Source organism: Urocampus carinirostris, chromosome 12, assembly GCF_059441175.1.
Source record: "Urocampus carinirostris isolate Australia breed hairy pipefish chromosome 12, RoL_Ucar_1.0, whole genome shotgun sequence".
NCBI classification, from domain to species: Eukaryota; Metazoa; Chordata; class Actinopteri; order Syngnathiformes; family Syngnathidae; genus Urocampus; species Urocampus carinirostris.
The window spans coordinates 1,147,457-1,173,242 of record NC_142360.1 but is presented as its reverse complement, the minus strand read 5'-3'; the positions used below and the strand labels follow the sequence as shown (position 1 = coordinate 1,173,242).

General features: G+C 41.5%; 1 protein-coding gene across 8 annotated transcripts in view; it reads right to left on the bottom strand.

The window, feature by feature from the left end:
- Positions 1-25,786, bottom strand: part of rnf220b (ring finger protein 220b) — a 108,300-nt gene that overhangs the window by 2,654 nt on the left and 79,860 nt on the right. The window contains exons 7-15 of one of the 8 annotated variants that reach the window (XM_088349184.1): positions 22,022-22,111; positions 9,242-9,285; positions 8,931-9,015; positions 6,202-6,298; positions 6,068-6,127; positions 5,931-5,980; positions 5,754-5,829; positions 2,302-2,410; positions 2-76 (exon numbers count right to left, since the gene is read on the bottom strand). In XM_088349184.1, the coding sequence (XP_088205310.1) occupies positions 2-76; positions 2,302-2,410; positions 5,754-5,829; positions 5,931-5,980; positions 6,068-6,127; positions 6,202-6,298; positions 8,931-9,015; positions 9,242-9,285; positions 22,022-22,111 (686 nt within the window). The remainder of the gene's footprint in view (position 1; positions 77-2,301; positions 2,411-5,753; positions 5,830-5,930; positions 5,981-6,067; positions 6,128-6,201; positions 6,299-8,930; positions 9,016-9,241; positions 9,286-22,021; positions 22,112-25,786) is intronic. The other 7 variants (XM_088349185.1, XM_088349186.1, XM_088349187.1 and 4 more) reach the window with 7 other exon arrangements.

Genomic DNA, 25,786 nt, shown 5'->3' with positions numbered 1-25,786 from the left:
CCAAGGTTCGCAGCCAACACTCCTCACAGTGAACATGCCAGCATTGGATAGAAGTGAGTGGAGTTGAATAAGTGTCCTGCAGTCAAAAAAGCAGGACAAAGCTAATATTATGCTTCATCGGGGGTCTCCAACGTGGAGGACAGCTGAGATGCCCGCAGACCTGTTCGGAAAATGGCTCACCAGTGCTGTGTCATTGTAATTTTCTAGTGAAATATTCCGCGCTAATTGCGCTAATTGGTAACAAAAAGTAGCTCTCAGCTTGAAAAGGTTTGGAGACCCCTGTGCTACAAAACTGGCCACTAAAATGCGGCAAATCCCCATTTTCTACCGCAACAGCCTCATCATACGTACTATAGTCATAGAAGATTAAAACTACACGTATTAGGCCACAAGTGTCAAAATCACGGCCCGCGGGCCACATCCGGCCCGGCATACAATCATAACCGGCCTGTGAAATCCTTTTATATACATCTACTGTAGAGGCCCGGGTCTATGAACAATGTTCCCTTTAAGCTGCTGCTGAAAGAAAATCTAGCCAGCTCACAAAAATCAGGGCTCGAAATTGCTAATTAAGAAGCTAACAGTGCATGAAGGTAAAAATACACGGGTTCCCCTGACGCTGTTTTCTAAATGCGGTATTTTAAATTCAATGTCGAAGTCGAACGAAGTTGAGTAAAGACAGTGGAGTTTTTCGGGAACCAGCTTCTTCGGCTCGGCTCACTAAAGAGAACCGTCTCTTTCGGGTCCCAAACGGCTCTTCAGGTTGTTTTTGCGTCTTGAATCCCTACATGACCAAATATTATGTAAAATTGTGCACAAAATGACTTAAAGGAAGGGGTGGAAATAGAACAAAAAAGAAAAAAATAACAAAATGAAAAAGTATCGAAAAGCTGAGAAAAAAAAAACAAAAGGAAGAGAAAAAAGAAGGAAAAATTCAGAAAAAAAAGCCAGAAAAAAAAGAAAAGAAAGAATGAAAAAGGTAGATAGAGAACAAAAAGAAAAAAGTAACAGCTAGGAACAAATAAACACAATGAGATTTTTTTCAAGGAATTAAAAAAAATAGAAAAAAAACAGGGAAAAAGAAGAAAAAGTTTATGTTGCATTCAAATAATTTCCAATCATACCAAATCAATCTTGTTGCCAACATTGTACTTCCACTAAAAAAATGTGGTTAGATAAAGTTCTGTATCGTGCAACCGACTAAATAAGCCCCCGAAAATGTTAGTATTATGCAACAAAAGATACCAGGAAAAAAAAAATGAAAATCTTGTGAAAGAATTGTTGTAAAAAAAATGACGTTTGTGGGTCATACAACCTTTGCAATAATACATTAGTTAATTCATTCAAAGGTGAAAAATGTTTTTGCATTGCCGGAAACTCAGCAAAATGTAACTTGATGTCAAGTTTTGAACATATTTGATAATTGTCAAGTTGCCACACTTGGGGTTGCTGTTGCTCACTGTTGTTTCAAGCGTTGCTCACAGACTTTGAGGGAACATTTTCTATGAAACCCTGATAACTTTCAAATTATACTCAGATACTAAAAACCACAATGGCCAAGAAAATTATGTTAACTGACATTGCCGGTAAACCCGTGTGTCTTATTTGTGGAGATTTTGTGGCCGTAATTAAGGAATTTTATGTAAAACGGCACTACAAGACAAAACTTCAGAGTTAGCTGAAAAACCTTGAATCCAGAGAAAAGATACAGAAAGTTGAAGATTTAAAGAAGAATATGAAGATGTTTTTCACCAAAGCAAATTCCCAAAGTGAAAAGCACAAATTTTATTTATATTTTCCGTTTTTTCATATTTTCATTTTGACAGGAGATATTTTTATAGAGAGCAACAATTTTTAATTCATTTATTGTTTAAGTTTGTTTATTATGGAATAATATTCCTGACTGTTTTAAATTCATATTTACTCATTTTATTATTTTTTTTAAAGGAAAGTGTATTCAACAAATATTCATCCGGTTCGGCCCACGACCAAAGGTGTGGTTTGAGTTATGGCTCTCTGTATAATTGAGTTTTACACCCCTGTATTAGGCTGTTATTAACATTTAAAAAGCATAAAACATTATTCAATGTATTTAAAATGTAAGGTAGAAACCTGAAATATCAGGTATTTAATTTCAAAGATTTATACTGAAGATATTGAAGTAACCACAATTAAAGAGGGGCATAATTGTTACAAATTTAAATACTACACGCGAAAATATAGAGTTAAGCTATGTTTAAAGGGCAGATAGGATATAGTAATGATAAAAAAAGAACAAAAAGTTTCCCAAAATTTCCTCACCGTGCAGATGAGGCATTTGGATCGATCTCCTTTCCACAACTGTTTCTCCAAATCGCGTATTCGAGCTTTGAGCGCATGTCGCGAAGTCTGCCACAATTCTTCTGAGAGCCTTCAAGCACACACAAAAAAATAAAAATAATTTAAAAATTAAATTACAATTAAAAAAAACAACAACTGTTATTTGAACTAATTTAGGGGGCTTTGTTTTGGAGTGACCTTTTAATGTCATGTTCTATGTAATATATGTCTCATTTCATTAGCTGCACCGCTTATCCTCAGTAGGGTCGCGGGGGTGCTGGAGCTCATCCCAGCAATCATCAGGCAGTGGGCTGTGGACACCCTGAACTGGTTGCCAGCCAATCGCAGGGCACACGGGGACAGACAACTCACTCGCTCATTCGCACCTAGGGACAATTTGGACCGGTCAATTCACCTGAAATGCATGTTTTTGGAATGTGGGAGGAAACCGGAGTGCCCGGAGGAAACCCACGCAAGCACGGGGAGTGTGGAGCTGGATTTGAACCCACGCAGGAGGTTCCCAAGACATGAACTGTGCCGCACATGCGCTAACCACTGCGCCGCTGTAATATTTATTTTTGCATATATTTCTACAATTTCAAATTTTTTTTTACATTTCTGAATAGTTTTTTGTTTTTATTTTTCAAATATTCTTTTCAGTTTTTTTTTGAATAATTCTGGGTTTTTTTAAGATTGTTTTCCATGTTTTTCAGAATATATTTTTCAGTTTTATAAAGAAAACAATCAACATTTTACAGGGAGTGCAGAATTATTAGGCAAGTTGTATTTTTGAGGATTAATTTTATTATTGAACAACAACCATGTTCTTAATGAACCCAAAAGTCTCATTAATATCAAAGCTGAATATTTTGGAAGTTGGAGTGGGGCTTTTTTAGTTTTAGCTATTTTAGGAGGATATCTGTGTGTGCAGGTGACTATTACTGTGCATAATTATTAGGCAACTTAACAAAAAAACAAATGTATACCCGTTTCAATTATTTATTTTCATCAGGGAAACCAATATAACAGCTCAACATTCACAAATATACATTTCTGACATTCAAAAACAAAACAAAAACAAATCAGTGACCAATATAGCCACCTTTCTTTGCAAGGACACTCAAAAGCCTGCCATCCATGGATTCTGTCAGTGCTTTGATCTGTTCACGATCAACATTGCGTGCAGCAGCAACCACAGCCCCCCAGACACTGTTCAGAGAGGTGTACTGTTTTCCCTCCTTGTAAATCTCACATTTGATGAGGGACCACAGGTTCTCTATGGGGTTCAGATCAGGTGAACAAGGAGGCCATGTCATTAGTTTTTTTTCTTTTAGACCCTTTCTTGCCAGCCACGCTGTGGAGTACTTGGATGCGTGTGATGGAGCGTTGTCCTGCATGAAAATCATGTTTTTCTTGAAGGATGCGGACTTCTTCCTGTACCACAGCTTGAAGAAGGTGTCTTCCAGAAACTGGCAGTAGGACTGGGAGTTGAGCTTGAGTCCATCCTCAACCCGAAAAGGCCCCACAAGCTCATCTTTGAAGATACCAGCCCATACCAGTACCCCACCTCCACCTTGCTGGCGTCTGAGGCGGACTGGAGCTCTCTGCCTTTTACCGATCCAGCCACGGGCCCATCCATCTGGCCCATCAAGACTCACTCTCATTTCATCAGTCCATAAAACCTTAGAAAAATCCGTCTTGAGATTTTTCTTGGCCCAGTCTTGACGTTTCAGCTTGTGTGTCTTGTTTAGTGGTGGTCGTTTTTCAGCCTTTCTTACCTTGGTCATGTCTCTGAGTATTGCACACCTTGTGCTTTTGGGCACTCCAGTGATGTTGCAGCTCTGAAATATGGCAAAACTGGTGGCAAGTGGCATCTTGGCAGCTGTACGCTTGACTTTTCTCAGTTCACGGGCAGTTATTTTGCGCCTTGGTTTTTGTACACGCTTCTTGCGACCCTGTTGACTATTTTGAATGTAACGCTTGATTGTTCGATGATCACGCTTCAGAAGCTTGGCAATTTTAAGAGTGCTGCATCCCTCTGCAAGATATCTCACTAATTTTGACTTTTCAGAGCCTGTCAAGTCCCTCTTCTGACCCATTTTGCCAAAGGAAAGGAAGTTGCCTAATAATTATGCACACCTGATATAGGGTGTTAATGTCATTAGACCACACCCCTTCTCATTACAGAGATGCACATCATCTGATATGCTTAATTGGTAGTAGGCTTTCGAGCCTATACAGCTTGGAGTAAGACAACATGCATAAAGAGGATGATGTGGTCAAAATACTCATTTGCCTAATAATTCTGCACTCCCTGTATTATGATAATTATTATTATTGTTATTTTTTGAATATTTTTCCTCAGTTCTTCTGGATATTTTTTGGTGATTTAGGAATATATTCCCCGGTTTTTCGGTTTTATTTTAGATTATTTCTTTGTGTTTTTAAAAATATTTTCTCCTGTTTTTGGGAGAGAAATATTTTGTACTTTTCTCAAATATTTTTTTCAGTTTTGGGGAATTTTTTTTTCTCCATTTTTTCTGACTACATTTTGGAGGCTTTTCGGATTGGGTTTATTTCTTTTTATCAGAATAATCTTTTTCTGTTTTTAGGGAGAAAATGTTTTTTCTCATTTTCTTAAATATTTGTTTTCTAGTTTTTAATAGGAATGTTTTCCGGATATTTTCGGTTATATATATTTTTTTAGTTTATTTTGAAATATATTCATCTTGTTTAGTTTTTGGGGCGTTTTTTCCCCCTAGTTTATTTCAGAATTTTAATTTTCCTCTTCATAGCATATTATTTTAGTTTTCATAATAACATTTTTCCGTTTCAAGTCTATTTTTAAAATTTCTTTTAGAAACATTTTTACTCTGTTTCTTTCAACAAATGTTTTTTTCTGCTTTTTGCAATCCATTTTCGTGTAGTTTTCCAGAATATTTCTTATTTATGTTTTATCAAAAGAAAAAGCTGTTATTTTGAAATATTTGTAATTAAATAAATGTTCTTTCTAATTTTCAACATATTATTTAGATGTTTTTCGGAATATTTTTGGAGTAGTTTTCCATGATTTTGTTTTTCTATTTTTCTATAAAAATGAATTTTTTTTTCTGTAAGATTTCTTCCCCCTCTTTTCGGTAATACATGTTTGTTGTACTTTACCAGAAGATATACATTTTTTCTGGTTTCCGATTTTTTTCCCCCGAGTGTTTCAAAATGTTTTTACTGTTTTTCAAAAAGTTTTTTTCTTCTTTTTTCAGTATTCCTGAAGGATTCCCCCCCCCCTTTTTCAGAAGTCACTGCACAGATCGCCTGAAACCATTTCAAATGGATCAATTTTATACGTGCAAAAAGGTGGTCCATAAAACGACAAAACATTAAACATATTTGAAAATATTGGGAAAAATATTCATCAAAATTCAAATTTCGCTTACATGTCTAATTCATCATTTTTGGAGGGAGCGAATGTGCTCCGATCTGCTTTATCTCCACTGCTGGTGGATGGACACTCTAAATGATTACACACAAAGATAAATAAGATAGAATAAAATGTTACAGTCAACTAGTAACTTTTAATTGCAAGAATTAATTGACGCTCACGCTCACTCTACCTTTATTCGAACATCTGGAAATTTGAGAGTCAACCGACGTTCCGGTACTGCTGCACAAAAACGATAAATCCGAAACTCACATTAACACCAATAATTGAAATAAACATTGAAATAAAAAACAAAAACAAAAATCATACTGAGCCGTAATCTCCTTGTTGTTTTCACCCGAGCATGTGATCACATCCGTCTCTGTGTATCTAAATGCAAAAACTCAGGAAAATAAATGCTAATAAAGACAAAAAGATTGAAGTATGAAAACTGTCAGGGATACTGTGCTCGGCCGTAATCTAAAGTGTCTTCGCCATCCACGTCCAGATCACCGTCACTTTCACGACCTTCTTTGAATGTGCTGCCCACCAACATTGAACCTTGCCGGAGAAAAAAACGCACGTTTTCGACTTAAAGCTTCAGCGTGTATTATATAGTGACCCTTAGCGGTGTAAAGATACTTCATTAATTTAAACAAAATATCATTTATTTAAATTATAAGCAAAACACGTCTTGTAAACATCATTTTAGGTTTAGAAGTTGTTAATAATATGTCCCAACTTGAAGAAGCTGATATATTTGGCGACCAGCTTGCTACTACGGAGGCCGAATGACCATTTTGCCAAGCTAACTTGTCCGGGTGGTGCTTTTAGCATGTAATGTCTCACACAGCTGAACCCAAGTCCTGTGTTTCAAGCATCTTGGTGTTTTTGTTTCACTCTTGGCCGCTAGCCTCTATAGTTCTTTTTTGGCAGCTTTTGCTTCATCCTTCAATGTCACTCATCTTCCACAGCTGGTCTGCAAGCGAGGTTTGGTGAGTTCCGACATTCAGTCATCTTCCACATTTTTTCCCAATTTCTCCTTCTCCAGCCACTCATGTTAGCTACTTGGCTGTGGACTACGGATCGACAGTAGTTGCTATTGTTAACGGCTTTGTTTAAATAAAGCCTGAGTACCATAATTCAGTGTCTCGACGCTTGTCAAATTCAATCTTTCACTGGCTTTTTTGGTAGCTTCTCCCACTAGCTGTTAAAGTTACCCACTTCCACCAGCCACTCATACTAGCCACTTTTATATAGGATAGCGATTGCTTTTGTTATCGCTGCTTGTTCGTCCTTGTAAATTGCCTTCCACAGCAAGCAAACACCGCTAAGCTCTGTGATTTAGGCATCTTATGCTTTTTCTCCGTTTTTCTCCAATGTTTTCCTTCACTAGCCATTCATGTTAGCCACTTGGCTGCAGGCAATGGCTTGCCACTAGCCACTCTGTTCACTGTTAGCTTCTTTGCGGAGCTGGTTATGCAAGTCAACGTCACTGGGTTCTACGTTTCAGGCATCTTTCACTTTTTCACCACTGTTTCATGTTAGCCACTTGGCTGCAGGCTATGGCTTGCCACTAGCTGCTATGGTTTTTGTTAACTTCCTTCCGCAGCTTGTCATGCCAGTCAATATACCTGAGTTCTGTGATTCAGGTATTTTCCACTTTTTTCTCCAGTGTTTCCTCCATTAGCCACACGTGTTGGCCACTTGGCTGCAGGCTATAGCTTGCCAGTAGCTGCTCTGGCTTTTGTAATTTCCTTCCACCACTGGTCATGCAAGCTAACATCACTGTGTTCCTTGATTCAGGTACCTTCCACTTTTTTCTCCAGTGTTTCCTCCACTAGCCACTCATGTTAGCCACTTCGCTGCTGGGTATAGCTTGCCATTAGCCGCTATGGTTGTTGTTAGTTTCCTTCCATAGCTTGTCATGCAAGTCAAAATAGCTGGGTTGTGAGATTCAGGTATTTTCCACTTTTTTTCTCCAGTGTTTCCTCTATTAGCCACTCGCAATGGCTTTTGTTAGTTTCATTCCACAGCTGGTCATGCAATCCAGTATCACTGAGTTCCGTGATTCAAGTATTTTCCACATTTTCTCTATTGTTTCCACTACTAGCCACTCATGTTAGCTACTCGGCTGCAGGCTATAGCTTGCCACTAGCAGTTATAGTTATTGTTAGTTTCTCTCTACAGCTTGTCATAATAGCCAACATCGCTGAGTTCCTTGATTCAAGTGTTTTCCATATTTTTCTCCACTCTCTCCTTAACTAGCCAAACATGTTAGCTACTTCACTGCATGGTATGGCTTGCTGCTATCTACCATTGTTATTTAGCCGCTCGTGCTTCGTCACTCGCCTTCCACAGTTTGTCTTGAAAGTGAACAAGGCCGAGTTCTGAGATTCCTGTATATTTGGCTTCCTTTTCCACCGTTTCCTTCTCAATCCAGTAATGTTAGACACTTGGTTGCAAGCTATAGCTCTACGCTAAGCTCAGTGATTCAGATACCTTCCACTTGTTTCCACTGTTTCCTTCTCTAGTCACTTATGTTAGCCACTTTGTTGCAGGCTATGGTTCATCGCCAGCCACTGCGCCGTGTAAATTTTGCTTGCTCTTGTAATTTTTTTTGTGGTATTTTTAGTAGCTCCTCCCGCTGGTCGCTTAAGTTACCCACTTACACGAGCTCTGGCCAACTTCAACTTTTGGCTCTTATTTAGCTGCTCTCGGCTGGTCTTTTGTTGTCGCTAGTGGGAATTAACTCTAACTCTAACTTTCATGTTGTGTCACTTTCTCAAGCAAGAAAATACCAAAGTAGGCTTATGGATTTCTTCTTTGGGCCTTTGTAGTCTGTCTTCTTTCACTGCACACACTGTTAAGCTGTTCTAAGCTGCAACAACGTCTAGTGGTGTATGATTATGAACAGTCTCCTTTAGAAATTGGGGGCACTAAAGGACGAACTTGGATGATTATGACTTGATTACTTTTGTAAATCAAGATATTTTCAGATGTCAACGTTATTAAACAGAAAAGTCACTTTCTTTTATCTAGCGTAAGTATGTCCTGAAACAGGTTTGCATGTCAGTGCTCATCTTTGCACGTGCTCCCTCCATAACGTGGACAGAAAAGTTCACTGCTTTTTGGCGTTATCGTGTAAATCACAATGTCGCTCACACACACACACACACACACACACACAAACCTTTGAAGCCTCCCACCAGCGACATCATCTGCATCTCTCTCCTTTCGTTCCAGTCTTCCTCTGTTGGTGTGCTGTCTGAAGGGACCTCCACAACAAAAACACACACAAGAAAAAGAACAATATGTTTACATACACACACTAGCCCTCGGCTAGTTCATTTTCGCATGACATCACAGTGATCATGAACGCAACATTCTCGTATCTCAATTTGGATTCACTGATATTTTGATATCTTTGATGACAACAAAAATGTCAAAACAAATGTTTGCATCGGTATTTTGAGATAACAAAAAGAAGAAGATGAAGTATACCTGATGCTCATCTGGTTTTCTCCGCTTCATTTTGCTGACTCTGACTAAGGACAAAATTTTTTTTCTGTTAATAATTAAAATATATACATCCTAAATCTATTACATACAAGTTATAATTTATATTTCACTCACAGTACTTATTGTTATTTCTGTATTTGCCAACACAGAAAAAGAAGCAATAACAATAGCAGAAGGCCATAGCCTGCAGCAAATTGGATGATATAATGCCTGAATGACAGTGGCCAACCACAATCACATTTTATAAACCAAAAATCCACAATCTATTGTTTTAAAATAAATGCTAAAAATTAAGATCCTGCCTACTTCACACATTTTGGGGATTTGTGTCTTATATTAACCTAAATTTCCAGCCCATCATTTCAATATTATCTATCTACCTTGGTCAATTTCAAAATTAAAACACAAAATAATAATCCTGTTTATAAATTACAAATTTTGAGGATAAGATTTTTTGAAACCACAATTTCTCCATTATCAGGTCAAAATAAAAGCACAAAATAAAGATCCTACCACTAATTCAGAAATGCCCGGGATTCTTTTTTTTACCAAATTTACCAAATAATGGTTTCAAAATGGGCGTTACGGCGGCACAGTGGTTAGTGCGTGTGTGGCACAGTTCTGAGGTTGTGAGATCGAACCTCCTGAGTGGAGTTTGCATGTTCTCCCCGTGTTTGCGTGGGTTTCCTCCGGGCACTCCGGTTTTCTCCCACAAACCAAAAACATGCATGTCAGGTTAATTTGCCGGTCCAAATTGTCCCTAGGTGTGAATGAGCGAGCGAATTGTCTGTCCCTGCGACTGGCTGGCAACCAGTTCCAGGGTGTCCCCTGCCCACTGCCCGAAGACAGCTGAAATGGGCTTCAGCACCCCTGCGACCCTACTGAGGATTAGCGGTGCAGATAATGGATGGATGGTTGAGTTTCAAAATGAAAGCATTTATTTATGATCCTGCCTCTAAACAATTTCCGAGATTTTTCTAAATTACAAATTCTTGCCCATCATTATAGAGTAATAGCTGAAATCATGATTTTTCCTCCAATTCAAAAATTGTTGGAATTAGTTTTTATTTTGAATCACAATTTCCAACTCATAATAAAAAAATATCCACAAATAAAATGAACATTTTTGGTTGTTATGTCCATTTTTCAGCCATGTCATCCAGTCGAGCCTTCCAAAATAAATGCTGAAAATAAAGATGCTGCAACCAATTCACACATTTTTAGGGTTAGATTTCATTAACCTGAATTTTCAGCCAATCATTTCAAAATATAAGCACAAAATAAGGATCTTGTCACAAATTTGAGGATAATTTCTTTTTTAATAGACATAATAAAAAGATAAGCAAAAATAAATAAACTATCAAGCTGGGCAAAAAAATAATATGTAAAATGGTGACGTTGAGTCTTTGTAGTATGTATTCTAATTTGTGTTTTTTGCACTTGTTTTCTGTTGCATTACACCATACAGTGAAACCCAGTGGTCAAACAATACACAATAGAAGTAGGATGGGGTCTAACAAATCCAGTTTAAACCCAACCTGGCCTGGAAGTCACAAAACAACCAACATGGCATCACATTAAACTGGATTTCAATTCAATTTTGTCCTTGCAGATGCAGTGCTGCTCATTAATAAATGAGGCAATAGCTCTATCTAGAGGTGGTTAACAATGCTGCAATTACATTCAATCACGCCACAGTAAAGATCATAACAAAAAAAAAAAAAAGTCAGTGAGGGAGAAACCCAGCCCAGCCCAAAACCAAACTTGATTGACATTCTAGACCTGAACCGAAATTTGGGTCGTTTCAGGCCGGGTTTGGGCTACAGGCCTCGGACCTTACCTTTTATGCACAATGTCCCTTTAAAAACTCCATCATGTCAAAATAAAATCATTAAATAAAGAACCTCCCTGTGACTCACAAATTTGCAGGATTATACAAGTTAACACAGTGAAACAACAATGGTCCCGTCCCGTGGTGACCCCACACTGCATCCAGAATACATGCAAGGGACATGAGTTTTTCTTTGCTTTCATTTCTGCCTTGCGGGGGAGTGGCACATACACGCACGCCAGGGTCAGTGGCCGCGCCCCCCAACGCCACTGTGACAACAAATATAATGAGTGTTAAAGAGATGATGACCAGCTCATCAAAAGGAAAGAAGAACGGTAAAGTGAGAGGTTGATTAATCAACTAGTGGGGGGAGGGATTTTTTAAGGGTTATTGTTCTATCTTCTTTATTCATTATTCATTATCCATTATCGGTCGGTTCATAATACGCTACAAAGCCTAGGAGCCGGGACTCTTACTCTCGACCAAAAGGCCAAGCTAAGGTCCTAGCCTTAAAGCCTTGCTGCAATCATTGCGAATGCACCGTTCCCGGAGGTACTTGGTCTGCCGTGATTCTAACGAATACGGCATTTATTTAGAACCACAGTTGAGGGGTTTTGGGGTTTTTAAGGGTTATTGTTCTATCTTCGTTATTCATTATCCATTATCCGTTATCGGTCAGTTCATAATACGCTACAAAGCCTAGGAGCCGGGACACTTACTCTCGGCCAAAAGGCCAAGCTAAGGTCCTAGCCCTAAAGCCTTGCTGCGATCATTGCGAATGCACCGTTCCCGAAGGTACTGCAATACCGGGCCGGTGCGTGGAGTGGACACAGCAAGCTCTTATTCCATCAGCATAAAGTACTCAGTTCCACAACCACAGCCGGCCAATTCATTATCCATTATCCGTTATCGGTCAGTTCATAATACGCTGCAAAGCCTAGGAGCCGGGACTCATACTCTCAGCCAAAAGGCCAAGCTAAGGTCCTAGCCTTAAAGCCTTGCTGCGATCATTGCGAATGCACCAGCGGGCAACTTTATGGCTGGGCAGGCCAACTTTTTTTTGGTTTGAACAAATTTATTGACACTAATAACAGAAAACAATCATGACAATCTCAACAGCAATTAAGCACATTCACAATATTATATTTCAATATGACGTTTTTAACAGCAAACACAATGTGAGGTTTGAACAACCCTTCTCGAAAATCTTAATAGCAATCAAGCATATTCACAATTTCATTATATAACATCTTTGTTAGTGTCAATAGATCCGTCCAGGCCAAAGTCGATTGTCTTTGGTCTGAACAAATCCACCGACACCAACACGACAATCTCAACAGCCATCAAGCATATTCACAATTTTGTTATATCTGACAATATGACGTGACGATATGACGTTTTAACATTTTTTCCTGACATTTTCAACATCAATTAAACAATTTCAGAGTTATTATCTTTTAACAGTAGTTAACCAACGTGTAAAGGGCAATACTATTGTGCAAGGGCATAGCTCTTACATCCCACCCTCCCAAGCAGCATCCTTCCAGTCCTCTGTGTGGGTCCTCTCCCTTCTCACCTCTACTTTCCACAACCCAGGCCGTTGCTGCCGGGACTCCCACAGTGTAGCTCCGGTTCCCCCCTCCGGGCGGGTGCAGACGATTCTTCTTTATGGCTGCGTCCTAGGCCCGCCGCTCGCAGATTGTATGGTATCTGCAGCCATTTGGAGCACAGCCACGGGGGGGATCTGCCTGCACCTCCATACCAGCAGGTTTCTGGAGGTCCAGATGGCGTCCTTGATGGCGGCGAGAGTGAGCCAGTCCCTGGCAAAGTCGTTCCGAGACCTCCTCGACCGACTCACCCCGGAAAGCACGTACTGTGCATCAGGGACCTCCCTTGCTGGAAAGTCTGGGAACTTTCCTAGTTGGTCGGCCATTGTCCACAAGTCCTCGGCAGCGTTGCATTCACAAAAAAGGTGCCTCACCGACTCCTGGGCGCCACAGCCAGGTCGAGGGCATGTCGAAGTCGCTGACATTCCTCGGTGGTGCATTACGGCTCTGACTGGGAGAACCTCATGAGCCACCATCCATGACAAGTCTCGTAGTCTGTTTGGGAGGGCAGGATGATTCACGGTGCTCCAAACCGTTGTAGGTTCGCCAAACGCAAGCCCCCGCACAGGACTTACTGTCGCTCGCTCTTGCACAATAGCAATAAGGGCCCTGTGGTTCTGCAAAGTGTGACACTCCTGTGTTTCCAAATCAAACTTCTTTAAAAAATCCCAAATAAAGAGATGTGTTGGTGGCAAGTTAAATGAAACTGGAATCAAACGATTGTTTGGTTCAAGCTTTAGCTTCCGCAAATATGAGCCCATCCAAAACCGGGTCATCGCTTGACTTTTCGGGTTGTTGGGTGGGCCCACAGCGCTTTGGAAGTGGAGGGAGACATATTTGCTTCCCAGGAAAAGCTGGAGGTCAGGCACTCCTTTCCCCCCTTTTTCCTTTTTCTTTTTCATTGTATCTCTTTTTATCCTTTCCCACTTTGAGCCCCAGACAAAGCCAAAGATGGCTCGGTCCAGTTGTAACAGCATGCTTCTTTTGGGCATAAAAAATAAACTGATTGACAAAAGCAGTGGGAGGATGATCGCTTTGATGATTAGGACCTTCCCCTCTATTGTCAGTTTTCTTAGTGACCAAAAAACAAGTCTTTGCTTAACTTTCCTTGTCACGTCATCCCAGTTGGTCTCGCCTCCTCCATCCGCATTGAATTTTATCCCTAGAATTTTCTGGTCTGTCTTTAACACTTTCAGTGGGAGTCCTGCCTTTTCTGTCTCTTTCCACGTTCCATAAAACTTCACTTGTGATTTTTCTCTATTTAGCCTTTACCCAGACGCCCTCCCAAACAGGTCAGTCAAGTCAAGGGCTCTTCCAACAGATGTGCGGTCAGTACATAAAATATTAAAATCATCCATGTACAAAACACACTTGGTAATTTGTCCCCCACTTCCTGGGATATTGATCCCTTCGACAAATCTATCTTTTCTTAACATTTGTGCCAAAGGTTCAATGCAAAGAACATAGAGAAGGGGAGACATAGGGCAACCTTGACGTACACCGCAGTTGATCTCGTTTGCTTCCGATAAATTCCCGTTAATCATGAATTTGCTGTAGATGTCTCGGTATAGCAGTCCCACCCACTTGATGTATTTTTGGGGAAACCCACATTTTTGCAATACCCTGAAGAGGTATTGGTGCGAGACTCGATCAAAGGCTTTTTCAAAGTCTAGGTTTAGGACCGCTAGTCGCATGTTTCTGTCTCTCGCATAACAAATGGTGTCACGGATCAGCATGAGACTGTCGCTGATCTTCCTTCCCACGATGGCACAGGTTTGGTCCGGATCAACCAAGTCTCCCAAGACTACAGACATTCGTGTTGCTAGAAGCTTGCTGAAAATTTTACAGTCCAGTTTAAAAGCGTTATGGGTCGCCAGTTTTTTAAGTCAATTTTGTCTCCTTTTTTGTGCAATAGAGTAACTATCCCTATTCTGAAACTGTCTGGCATGTTGTCTCGACTGGAAAATTCGTTAAAAACAGTAATCAGATCTGGTGCTAAAATATCCCAAAAAGTCCGGTAAAATTCGAGGTTGAGCCCGTCCTCCCCGGGTGATTTGCCTTTTTTCATAGTCTTTATGCAATCATTCAGTTGGTCTTGGGTAAAGTCCGATGTTAAAAAGGGGTCTTGACGCACTGATCTTGAAATATGATCTAATACCTGCCTCATTTCATTCTCATGTGTTTCTTTCTTTTCAAATAATTTTTTGTAGTAGTCTTCGACTAATTTGGTTATTTCACTACTTTCCTTTGTTATTTGCCCGTTTTCGTTTTGAAGTTTAAAAAGCCCCTCATTTTTGCTCATAATTTTTTTTAAAAAGTAGCGTGTACATTTTTCCCCTTCTTCTACTTCTCTTTCTCTGCTTCTTATTATGATGCCTTTGTTCTTTATTTCCACCAAAGCGTTTAGTTCTTGTTTGGTCTCTTTGATTTCATCGTTAAAGTCCATCCCCTTTTCTGTTTGGATGAAATAGCGTTGGAGTCTTCTTTGTAATCCCGACATGCGTTTCATCTCTTTAAGTTTCTTGTTTTTCCCTGCATTTTTAAAAAAGGTCTGTGTTCGTTTCTTTGTCATTTCCCACCATTGTGCTCGTGAATCATACGAGTCTTGAAGGGTCTGCCAGTCTTTGTACATCTCCCTGTATTGTGCGGCTAGAGCCTCATCCTCCAGCAGGGAGCAGTTTAACTTCCACAGACCCTTCCCAACAGTCATACCTGAAGGAAATGAGAGAGAGCAGGACAGTAGCAAGTGATCCGAAAAAAAAAACGGGAATTAATCTTGCATCGCTCTGTGCTAAACCCCTTGTAAGTATGTAGTCTATTCGAGAGGCTCTGGCATTGTCACTACTGAACCAGGTGAAGCCTTCCTCTCCTGGATGTATGGATTTGAAACAGTCCTCCAGTTTAAATGTCCGGCACATGTCTTCAGATTCAGATTCAGATTCAGATTCAGATCTACTTTATTGTCATTCTAGTACACGTGTATACAGAACGAAATGTCGATGCATCTGACCCCCACAGTTTCCTTGAATGTACAGATATAAATAAAGTTGTATTGTAATTGGCTACGTATAGTATTTTACCATAGTGCCGATAGTGCAAGAAGAGTAGCTAACCAGATGTGCAAAATGGGCAGTCAGGTTAACAAGTCAGGTACACAGTAACATTAACACTGTAACAATAACGCTGTAATTACCATAGTGCAGAGAGCAATGTGCAATGAGTGGCAAGCTATAAAAAACTGCCAGTAGTGCAAAAAGTCAGATTAGCAGCCGTTTAGATTTAAGTTAACTATATGTTAGATTGACCATTTAACAGTCTAATGGCCAGGGGGACTAGACTATTGCGGAGCCTGGTGGTCCTGCACCGCACCCTGCAGAACCTCTTCCCAGAGGCTAGCAGAGTGAACAGTCCATGATGGGGGTGAGAGGGGTCCCCGGTAATGTTCTTAGCATGGGATAGGCAGCGCTTCTGGCCAATGTCCTGAATGGAGGGAAGTGTAGTCCCGATTATTTTCTCTGCTGTCCTCGTTACCCTCCTCACACTACCCCAGTCGGTAGCGCTGCAGCCTCCACACCACACAGAGATACAGCTGGTCAGGATACTCTCTATGGTGCCCCTGTAGAATGTGATGAGGGAGGGTGGGGGCAGGTGGGCTCTCCTCATCCTCCGCAGGAAGTACAGGCGCTGCTGTGCCCTCTTAACCAGTGATGCAGTGTTCACGGACCAGGTGAGTTTGTTTGTAATGTGCACCCCTAGGAACTTGATACTGCTGACAACCTCCACAGCCTTGTTGTTGATGCAAAGTGGGGCATTGTTGGGCTGGTTTTTCCTAAAGTCGACAATGATCTCTTTAGTTTTGTCAACATTCAGGACCAGGCTGTTGTCCCTGCACCAGCCCACCAACTGCTCCACCTCCTCTCTGTAGGCTAGGTCGTTGTCATCCCTGATGAGGCCCACCACTGTTGTGTCGTCAGCATACTTCACGATGTGGTTTGTGGCGGACCTAGGGACGCAGTCGTGTGTCATCAAGGTGAACAGCAAGGGGCTTAGGACGCAGCCTTGGGGGGAGCCCGTGCTGAGGTAGATGACATCTGAACTGTTCTGACCTATCCGCACTGATTGGGGTCTGTCACAGAGGAAGTCCAGCAGCCAGTTCCGCAGGGGGGTGTTGAAACCCAGGAGTCTCATTTTGTCTACCAGATGTTGTGGGATGATGGTGTTGAATGCTGAACTGAAGTCCAGGAACAGCATCCGCACATGGGTGTTCTTCTCCTCTAGATGTGTCAGGCTCAGGTGAAGCGCAGAGGAGATGGCATCCCTGGTGGAGCGGTTTGTCCTGTAGGCAAACTGAAAGGGGTCGAATGAGGAGGGGAGACTGGAGGTGATGTGCTCTTTAACCAGTCTCTCAAAGCACTTCATTATGATAGGAGTCAGTGCAACGGGCCGGTAATCGTTGAATGATAAGATCTGGGGTTTCTTTGGCACTGGGATGATGTTGGCAAATTTGAAGCATGATGGTACTTTGGCTTGGTCTAGCGAGGTGTTGAAAATGTCTGTTAGTACACAAGCCAGCTGATCGGCGCACTCCCTAAGTACCCGCCCCGGAATGTTGTCCGGGCCTGGAGCCTTCCTTGTGTTGACCCTTCTCAGGGTCTTCCTCACGTCAGATGAGTCCAGGTGGAGTGCTCTTTCGTCCTGATTTGGAACCGCTTTCGCTGCAGTGGTGCCGTTTTGTGCCTCGAACCTTCCAAAGAATTTGTTGAGGTCATTCAGAAAGTCCATGCTAGTGTCCTGCACTGGGGCGGTGGTTGGCTTGTATTTGGTAATGGCCTGAATGCCTTTCCACATATCCCTGGTGTTGGTTTTGTTGAGGAAACGTTCCTGGATTTTTTGACTGTACGTTCGCTTTGCTAGTCTGATAGCACGGTTCAGGTTAGCCCTCGCTGATCTCAGCGCCTCCATGTCACCAGATTTAAAGACAAGGTTCCGTACTTTTAGTTGTTTGCGTATCTCAGCAGTCATCCAGGGCTTCTGATTGGCACGGGTGCATATAGTTTTGGTATTGCTGACGTCTTCTGCACATTTACTGATATAGGCTGACACAGAAATGGCGTACTCATCTATATTTATTTTGTTGTTGTAAGTGGCAGCCGATTTAAACATGTCCCAATCAGTGCAATCAAAGCAGTCCTGTAGTGCCTCCATTGCCCCCTCAGACCACACCCTCACCTGCTTCACTGTAGGTTTTTCTCTGGTCAGCAGGGGCTTGTATGCTGGAATTAGCATAACAGAAAGGTGATCTGATGAGCCAAGGTGGGGGCGGGGGGCTGCTTTATATGCACCTTTGATGTTTGTGTAGGCCAGGTCTAATGTGTTCCTACCTCTTGTAGCAAAATTTACATGCTGATGGAAATGCGGGAGAACTGTTTTCATATTGGCCTGGTTAAAGTCCCCCGCCGCAATAAAAATGCACTCGGTGTAAGCATGCTGCAGTTCACTCACAGTTCGGTAGAGAACGTCCATTGCCTCCTTCGTATTAGCGCTGGGGGGCACGTACACGGCAGTAATGATGGTCGCGCTAAACTCCCTCGGTAGGTAGAAGGGTCTGCAGATCACCGTCAAAAGTTCAATGTCTCGTGAGCAGTGATTCGAGATTATCTTCGCATTTCTACACCAGTTGTTGTTTGTATAAATGCATAGACCGCCTCCCTTTCTTTTGCCGGTGAGCTCGCCGCTTCTATCGGCGCGGAAAGCAGTTAGCCCCACAATGCTAACAGCGTCATTCGGGATAGATGAGTTTAGCCATGTCTCCGTCAGAATTAAAGCACAACAGTTCGTCAACTCGCGGTTCGATGAGAATTCCAATTGTAAATGGTCCAGTTTGTTGTCCAGGGAGCGGACGTTGGATAGGAAAATGGATGGTAGAGGCGTTTTGAAGGGTTTAGCCTTCATCCGAGCCGTTAGCCCGGCCCGACAACCTCGTTTCCTTCCCCGGTCACAGCGCTTCCGCTTGCCACTTTTACTCGCTGCTTTGTAGGCCGCAGTGTTCTGTTGACGTAGCACTCCGAGGCTAAGTAAACACTCCAGAGTGATCGTCGAAATTTGCGCTGGATTTCTGGATGTTCGCATATCCAGCAAAAAACTGCGATCGTATATTAATCTACAGTTAGAGTTGTCTTTGTTCGCCCTCATAAACTGAGTCGAAGATTGGGGTTTTTGACTAGAATGTGAGAAACTGTCGGGAGCAGATCCAGCCGCAGCCATAGAGGGCGCCGCCATATTGGAATCAATGTAATAAATCTTGTAATAAAGTTAATGTTTTATCTACTTTAAACTCCGCATCAGTCCTCTTTCTATCCTTCCTACTTAGGATGCAATTAAAATCTCCTCCCACGATTAGTGGTTGATGGCCTAGCATATACGACTGGATGTCCTCTAAGAGTTCGTACCGGAGTTGTCTGTTGGCATGGCCATATATGTTAATGAGGTTAAAATCATTCCCTATATAAGAAAGTCTTGCTAAAATTGCGCGTCCGTCTCTCATCACAGTACTCCCCTTTATGATGAGTTGAGGGTTGTTTATTAAAATGGCTACCCCATCGTTACGGTTTTCATTCGAGCCACTCCATAATGACGGATATGGCCAAATCTCTTCCCACTGTTTATAATTTTTTAGAAAGGGGATGCAGCATTCTTGTAGTAAAAACACATCCGTTCTGAAAGTTTTTAAGAACGATAAAACACTGTGAGCCTTAACCTTTGATCTCACACTTCTCACATTGATAGTAGAGAATGTAATGTTCATAATTGTTGTTAAAGAATTTAAACTACTTAGACAAAACCGGGGGATCCGAGTCCATTCTTTGGTGATCATCGAGAGTGTCACCTGTGTCAGACACATCACTTAAGAGCAGTACCTCATTTGGAGACTCACCGGGGAAAACTCTGGAATCCTCTGACTCTCTGTCTGTGGTTCCAGGTCTTCCCCTTTTTTCTGGGTTAGGGGGTGAGTCAGAGGACCTATCGAGGGGTCTCTTACTTCCCTGCCCACAAAGGGTCAGATTCTTTCCCTCCCCGACTTCCTCCGGCTCAACTTCATACAGTTCCCTTGTGGGCTTTTTCATCGGCAATCAGCTATCTTCTAAATCTCTTCTCTTTGTTTCCGGTGTTTTCACCACCCCCAATTTTGTCTTACTTTTACCCCTCTTTCCAGTGCCCTCATGGGTTTTTGGAGAGTCGTTCGCCTTTTCGACTTGTTTGTCTTCTCCAAATCCCGGCAGTGGCGTAGCAAACAAATTTGCTAATTCGAACTCTCTTCCAGGCCCTTCCTGATTAATATGTGTTTTTGGAGTGGCAGTTGCCTTTTCTATTTGTTTGTCTTGTCCAAATTCAGGTATTTTATGGGAAATCGAATTAGAATTTCCAGGTCCTTCCTGATTCAAATTTGATTCTCTGGTCTCTCCTCCAGGGGTTTTGGTAGGGACATCTGTGTTTTCAATTTGTTTGTATTGTCCATTTTCTTTGTGCAAAGCCTAGGAGCCGGGACTCTTACTCTCAGCCAAAAGGCCAAGCTAAGGTCCTAACCCTAAAGCCTTGCTGCGATCATTGCGAATGCACCGTTCCCGGAGGTACTGCAATACCGGGCCGATGCGTGGAGTGGACAGAGCAAGCTCTTTAAAGCCTTAATCAGTCACTAAACAACACACACACACAAGGCCATCAATGTGTATTTAGAAGCTCATTAAAAGGCTATTAAAGGCTAACAGAACCCAAGGCGTTGGTGGTTTGATCGGTCAGCGAGATGCCCAAAGAGGATCATGGGAATTATTATGTTCATTTATTTCAGATGTCTATTTCTGAAATGTCAAGTTTAATTCATGTAATTGAGTAAAATAAGGAAAATAAAAATAAAAAATTACAATGATCACATCACTTCACATAGGGGATTAGTTCAGGTGGTAGAGCGCTCGTCTTGGGATCAACAGATCGCATGTTCGATTCCCAATTCCTCCGTGTTATATGTCGAAGTGTCCTTGGGCAAGACACTGAATCCCTAATGCCCCCAATAAGCAGGTCGGCGCCTTGCATGGTTGCCTGGCCGCTATTGGTGTGTGACTGTGTGTGGGTAAGTGTGAAGCACATTGTAAAGCCCTTTGGGAGGTCTTCATTGACTTGAAAAGCGCTATATAAATGCAAACCATTTACCATTTACAAAGAAAGGAGCAAAACAGGAAAAAAGAGAGAGGAATAAAAGAAAATAGCGAGGCAAAAAAAGTAAAAAAAAGAAAAGGAAAGTCAAGTCATTTTAATTTGTATAGGCTTTAATCACAAGAAGGGCTATAAGCCCCACCATCACACCATCCGCTGATCTGAGACCTATATGAGGGCAAGGAAAAACTCAAAAGCTCAGGATGAGGAAAATGAAGCCTTGAGAAGAGGAGCAACACATTCCCAGGCTTTTTAGTACTTTTTAATACTTTTTAATATATTTTCATACTTTACAGTATTTTTTTAACATTGCAGTTTTACACTTTTACAGAGTTTTTTCATCCTTTTCGATACTGTCAGAACTAGAACAGAAACAGGACCCAATTGCGTGACGTTCTCACACAAGCCTTTCATTTTTACGGGAAATGGGGAGTCATGCACGTTAGGAAGCCGGTCTGGCGTGGAAAAACAGGAAGCCAGAGACCGATGAGACAGATTCCAATTGCCCGAGTTGCTATTGGACAGATGGGGTCGATACCGGACAGGAAGGGACAGACTGGATTGACAACAAATCAGGATATCGATAATTAACAGGAGAAACTAGACGGGAACGCAAACTGGAGAAAATAATCAACAGGACCAAAATAGACGGAAACAAAACTGGAACCCGAAATTAAACGGGACAAAAATAAACGGGAACAATAACGGATAATACCGGACACACTCCCCCTTCAGACTTTCATATTAAGAAAGTTAATTGTACTTTCCAAACCCAAAGAAAACATTGAGAAAAAAAAGTTTATTTGAGCACGTCTTAGAAATTCACATACTTAAAGATACTAACAGAGGCTGTGATCATGTCTTAAAGTCAGGAGATGGCGGCAGAGAGTAACAAAGTTCCGAATTCTATACAGCCCCTTAGAAGTACGGTAGTAAATTCGTCATGTGAAAAATTATAATAAGTTAAAAGAAATTGCTGTATTTACAGTATCTCGTTTAAGAAATAAGTCCGAGCTAGAACTAACATTATAAGAAGATTGGGTTGACTTTATTTCGGACGCTATTTTATTTTGAAAAAATATTTTGATAGTAATTTTCACCGGCGTGGTTTCTTACCAGCTTGCGTGCAGTCTAGGTGAGTTCCGGCACTGTGGGGGTGCGTAGGGGTCGATTTGAGGTAACATCTGCACCAGCAGAGGTCATCTACTGTTAACAAAGCCGCAGGTCAAAGACCAAAGGTTGATAACTCCTCTGCTCGTGTGGGCAGTAGGCCGTTTGGAGGGAGCGGTCTTTTTTTTTTTTTTCAATCATGTTGCAACAAACATCACTTCACAAAATTAACAAATCAGCTGAAAAGAAAACAAGGGATGACCGGTAAAAGCCAAACCCTTGTAAGGTGTCCTTCTCCAAAATAACTGTGAACGCTTCTTCTATTAACGATTTAAACAAAGGATCACATCTTACATTACTATAACAATCACTTGAAAGTCTATCATTTTGACTTAATATTTGAGAGATTCTGAAGTTTTTCCCCACACTTCTCCTTCTCACAACAAGGTTGTGAAAGAAGGGAAAATTCTAGAGAAGGGGTCGGCAACCTATGGCACGCGTGCCAGCCGTGGCACACGAGGGGTTAACCAGTGGCACGCGAGCGAACGGCAAAATAATAATGATTTTTTTTTCAAAAGCGCATTTACCTGAAATTTAGACATTTTCAGTTGCGCACAGTGTTATTTAGAAGCTTTACTTGAAAAGCGCTACATAAATGCAGACCATTTACGTTAGCGCTCCTCCGTGTGTCAGCGCGACGCCTCGCAAAGGAGAGCTCCGTGTCTTAACCCAGCCAACGAAACACGCGCGCGACAAATGAACGAATCACGACAGCTCCTCTAGCGAAGAAATCTCGCTCTTTCCAGCCAGTGTGGAGAAATGACTGGGGCTCTGTGCAATACATGACCGCGCTGTTTGCGCATTATGCATCGAGAGCGTTGTACCTCGCGCATCAAGTGTTGAACATCATTACGAGACGAAACATGAATTCAAGGCGGAGACATTAAAACGCACTGTGTCCAGTTAGCAAACAAACACAGGCCCTAAAAACCTTTGTCGCTGCTAAAAACACCACCACATAAGCTATCTAACAAATTGCTAACTGAATAGCAAAGCACGGAAAACCATTGACTGATGGCGAATATTTTAAAGAAGCGTGTGTGTGCACGCGTGCCTTCTGCCTTGCTGCTGTTATTTCAAGTTTTGATATTTTCTGCAATAAGATTTCATTGATGAATGGCATAGTAGCTGACCATATTACTTGTTTTTTGATTGTAGTTTATAGTTCATGAAGAATGGGATATTCTGGTTAATTCTTGTTGAAGTCAAAATGGCTACAGGCATTTCCACATGTTGTTCACATTCATATTTTAGTTAATTGATGAAATAGAATAGTGGAAGATAAATTGGTCAGTTATACCAGTGTTTTTCAACCAGCGTGCCGGGGCACACTAGTGTGCCGTGAGACCTTGTCTAGTGTGCCGCTGGAATTTTATCTTGCCACAAAATCAGGCCATTATTCAGTATTTTTGCACTCCAGGAACTGAAAAAGCCATCCATATCAGTAGGTGGCAGTAGATTTTCATATACAGTGGAACCTCGGTTCTTGACCATAATCCGTTCCAGAACCCTGTTCGAAAACCGATTTGGTCGATCACGGAAAATCGTTTTTCCCATTAAAAGTAATGTAAAATCGTTTTGATCCGTTCCAACACCCTACATGTTTTCCAAGAACGTAAACATGAAGCTAACCCAGGCTAATCGTACGTTCGCGTTAACATGAACGTGTAAAAATTTAAAAATCAGGTCGTTTACACGTCATTTTGCACCCGGGTCTCCACAACAAGTCTATGTTCTTGCACATGTCGACTGCACTACGTTTACTGCTCACCTTGCACAATGTCTGACCATTTCCTTTTTCTGCACTATGATGTCTATGTTTGCACCAATGCATATGCTGACTATTTTTTTGCACTATGATGACTTTGCACCAAATGCAATATTGCACAACCCTTACGATACCAACCGTATCACGATAACACTGTATGTAACATCCCACATGCCGACATTTCTTGTGTAAATACCATGTAAATTATAACTATAGCCTTATCCCCCTTGTTTTATAACCCCATCTTCTCTGTTCCTTTATCTTCTTGGCTCATACCTCACTGTGAATGTGTAAAACTGGAGTGTCATGCCCAATTTCGTTGTCACAATATGTTAACCCATTTTGTAACAATGACAATAAAGGTATATTCTATTCTATTTTATTCTATTCATTCAAGTGGTGAGCGGTTAAGGATAAAGAAAAGATTTATGAATAGGATTTCTTACCTTTGTGGTTGTCTGCAGAAGCCATGCTCTATTCCCTCAAAAGAAGGGAAACTCGCACATCTTCTTCATATTTTGCTATTATTTCTTTCTTAAAGGCAATAGTTGTACGCACTACTCTTCTTTTTTCACCTGTAGCAACTTTGCTGCTTGCACCGACCTTCTTCCGAGGCATAATTAGGGGTTAAAACACTCCGTTCACCGATATTAATAACGAAAGCAAAAAGGAGTGCGCGCTCACATGACAACAGTTCTTCACGAGGGGTGGGGGCAATCTACACCCGTACGCCGCTCAGCATCGCCCCGAGCGTACCGGCGTTCGAACTCCGATTTTTTTGAACGAAAAGCGAAGCAAGAATTTCTCGAAATTTTTGGTCGAGAACCGATTTGTTCGAACTGAGAGGCGTTTGAAAACCGAGGTTCCACTGTAAAATCCTTCATTTAGGGCAGAATTTAATCCTTAACCCGGTCAGAGCTTTTTATGTACTAATTATCTGCTCTTGAGGTAGCACAGTACATTTAATAACTTAATTTGCACTGTAAAAAATAAAAACATAAAGCACACCATTCTTTTTTATTTTAAGTGTTATTTTCTTCTTTTTAGATAGTAATTTCCCGGTTCCGGTTTCCAACATGGCGGCGCGTGTTTACGTTGCGGCTAGTTGCTATCCGGCTATCCTACTATTTACCACTGTCCTCCTGCTTTCCTTTTTGGATACATGCGTGGCCAATAAGACCTACAGCCGGGAGGAGCTCATTTGACTGGGTGGGCATCTACATTTCGACTTTTCGGGCACTTTCTATACCACCCATGACATCCCGAATGAGCTCCAAAGGGACTCGGGTTCGCCCTGCTTTGCCGCTCCACCGAAGAAAAAGAAAAGACGAAGACGGCGCAAAGACAGAAAACAGAAGCGGGGATGTCGTGCAGGGAAGCGTGTAAAGTTGAAGGAGCAACGACATGAAGATCTGTCTAATCCAACCATCATTTCTTCGTCGATTCTGCGAGTCAACCGACGCCTGAAGCCCAACGCACACGAACGGCGACATCTTTTGACGATCTCCACAAAGACTACAGCTAAGTTAAATGATTCAAAGCTAAAATTTGGTCTTTTGAATGTTAGATCGCTTGCTCCTAAAGCTTTACTTGTAAATAATATTATTCGCGATTATAAACTTAACTGTATCGGTCTTTGTGAAACTTGGTTACGCACGGATGAGTATTTAGCGCTAAATTATGCTTCTCCCCCAGACTACGAGAGTAGCCATATAGCACGCACGTTGAAAAAGGGTGGCGGTGTCGCGCTCATTTCTGAAAAAAACGCTAAAATTTACTCCTCGTACCTCTAATAATCACAAGTCGTTCGAGGCTCTTGTTATGAGGTCCTCTCCATTGTCAATTTATGTGATAACTATCTATCGCGCACCAGGACCATACACAACTTTCTTAGACGAATTTGCTGAACTTTTGTCTGAACTAGTAACCTATGCAGACAAAAT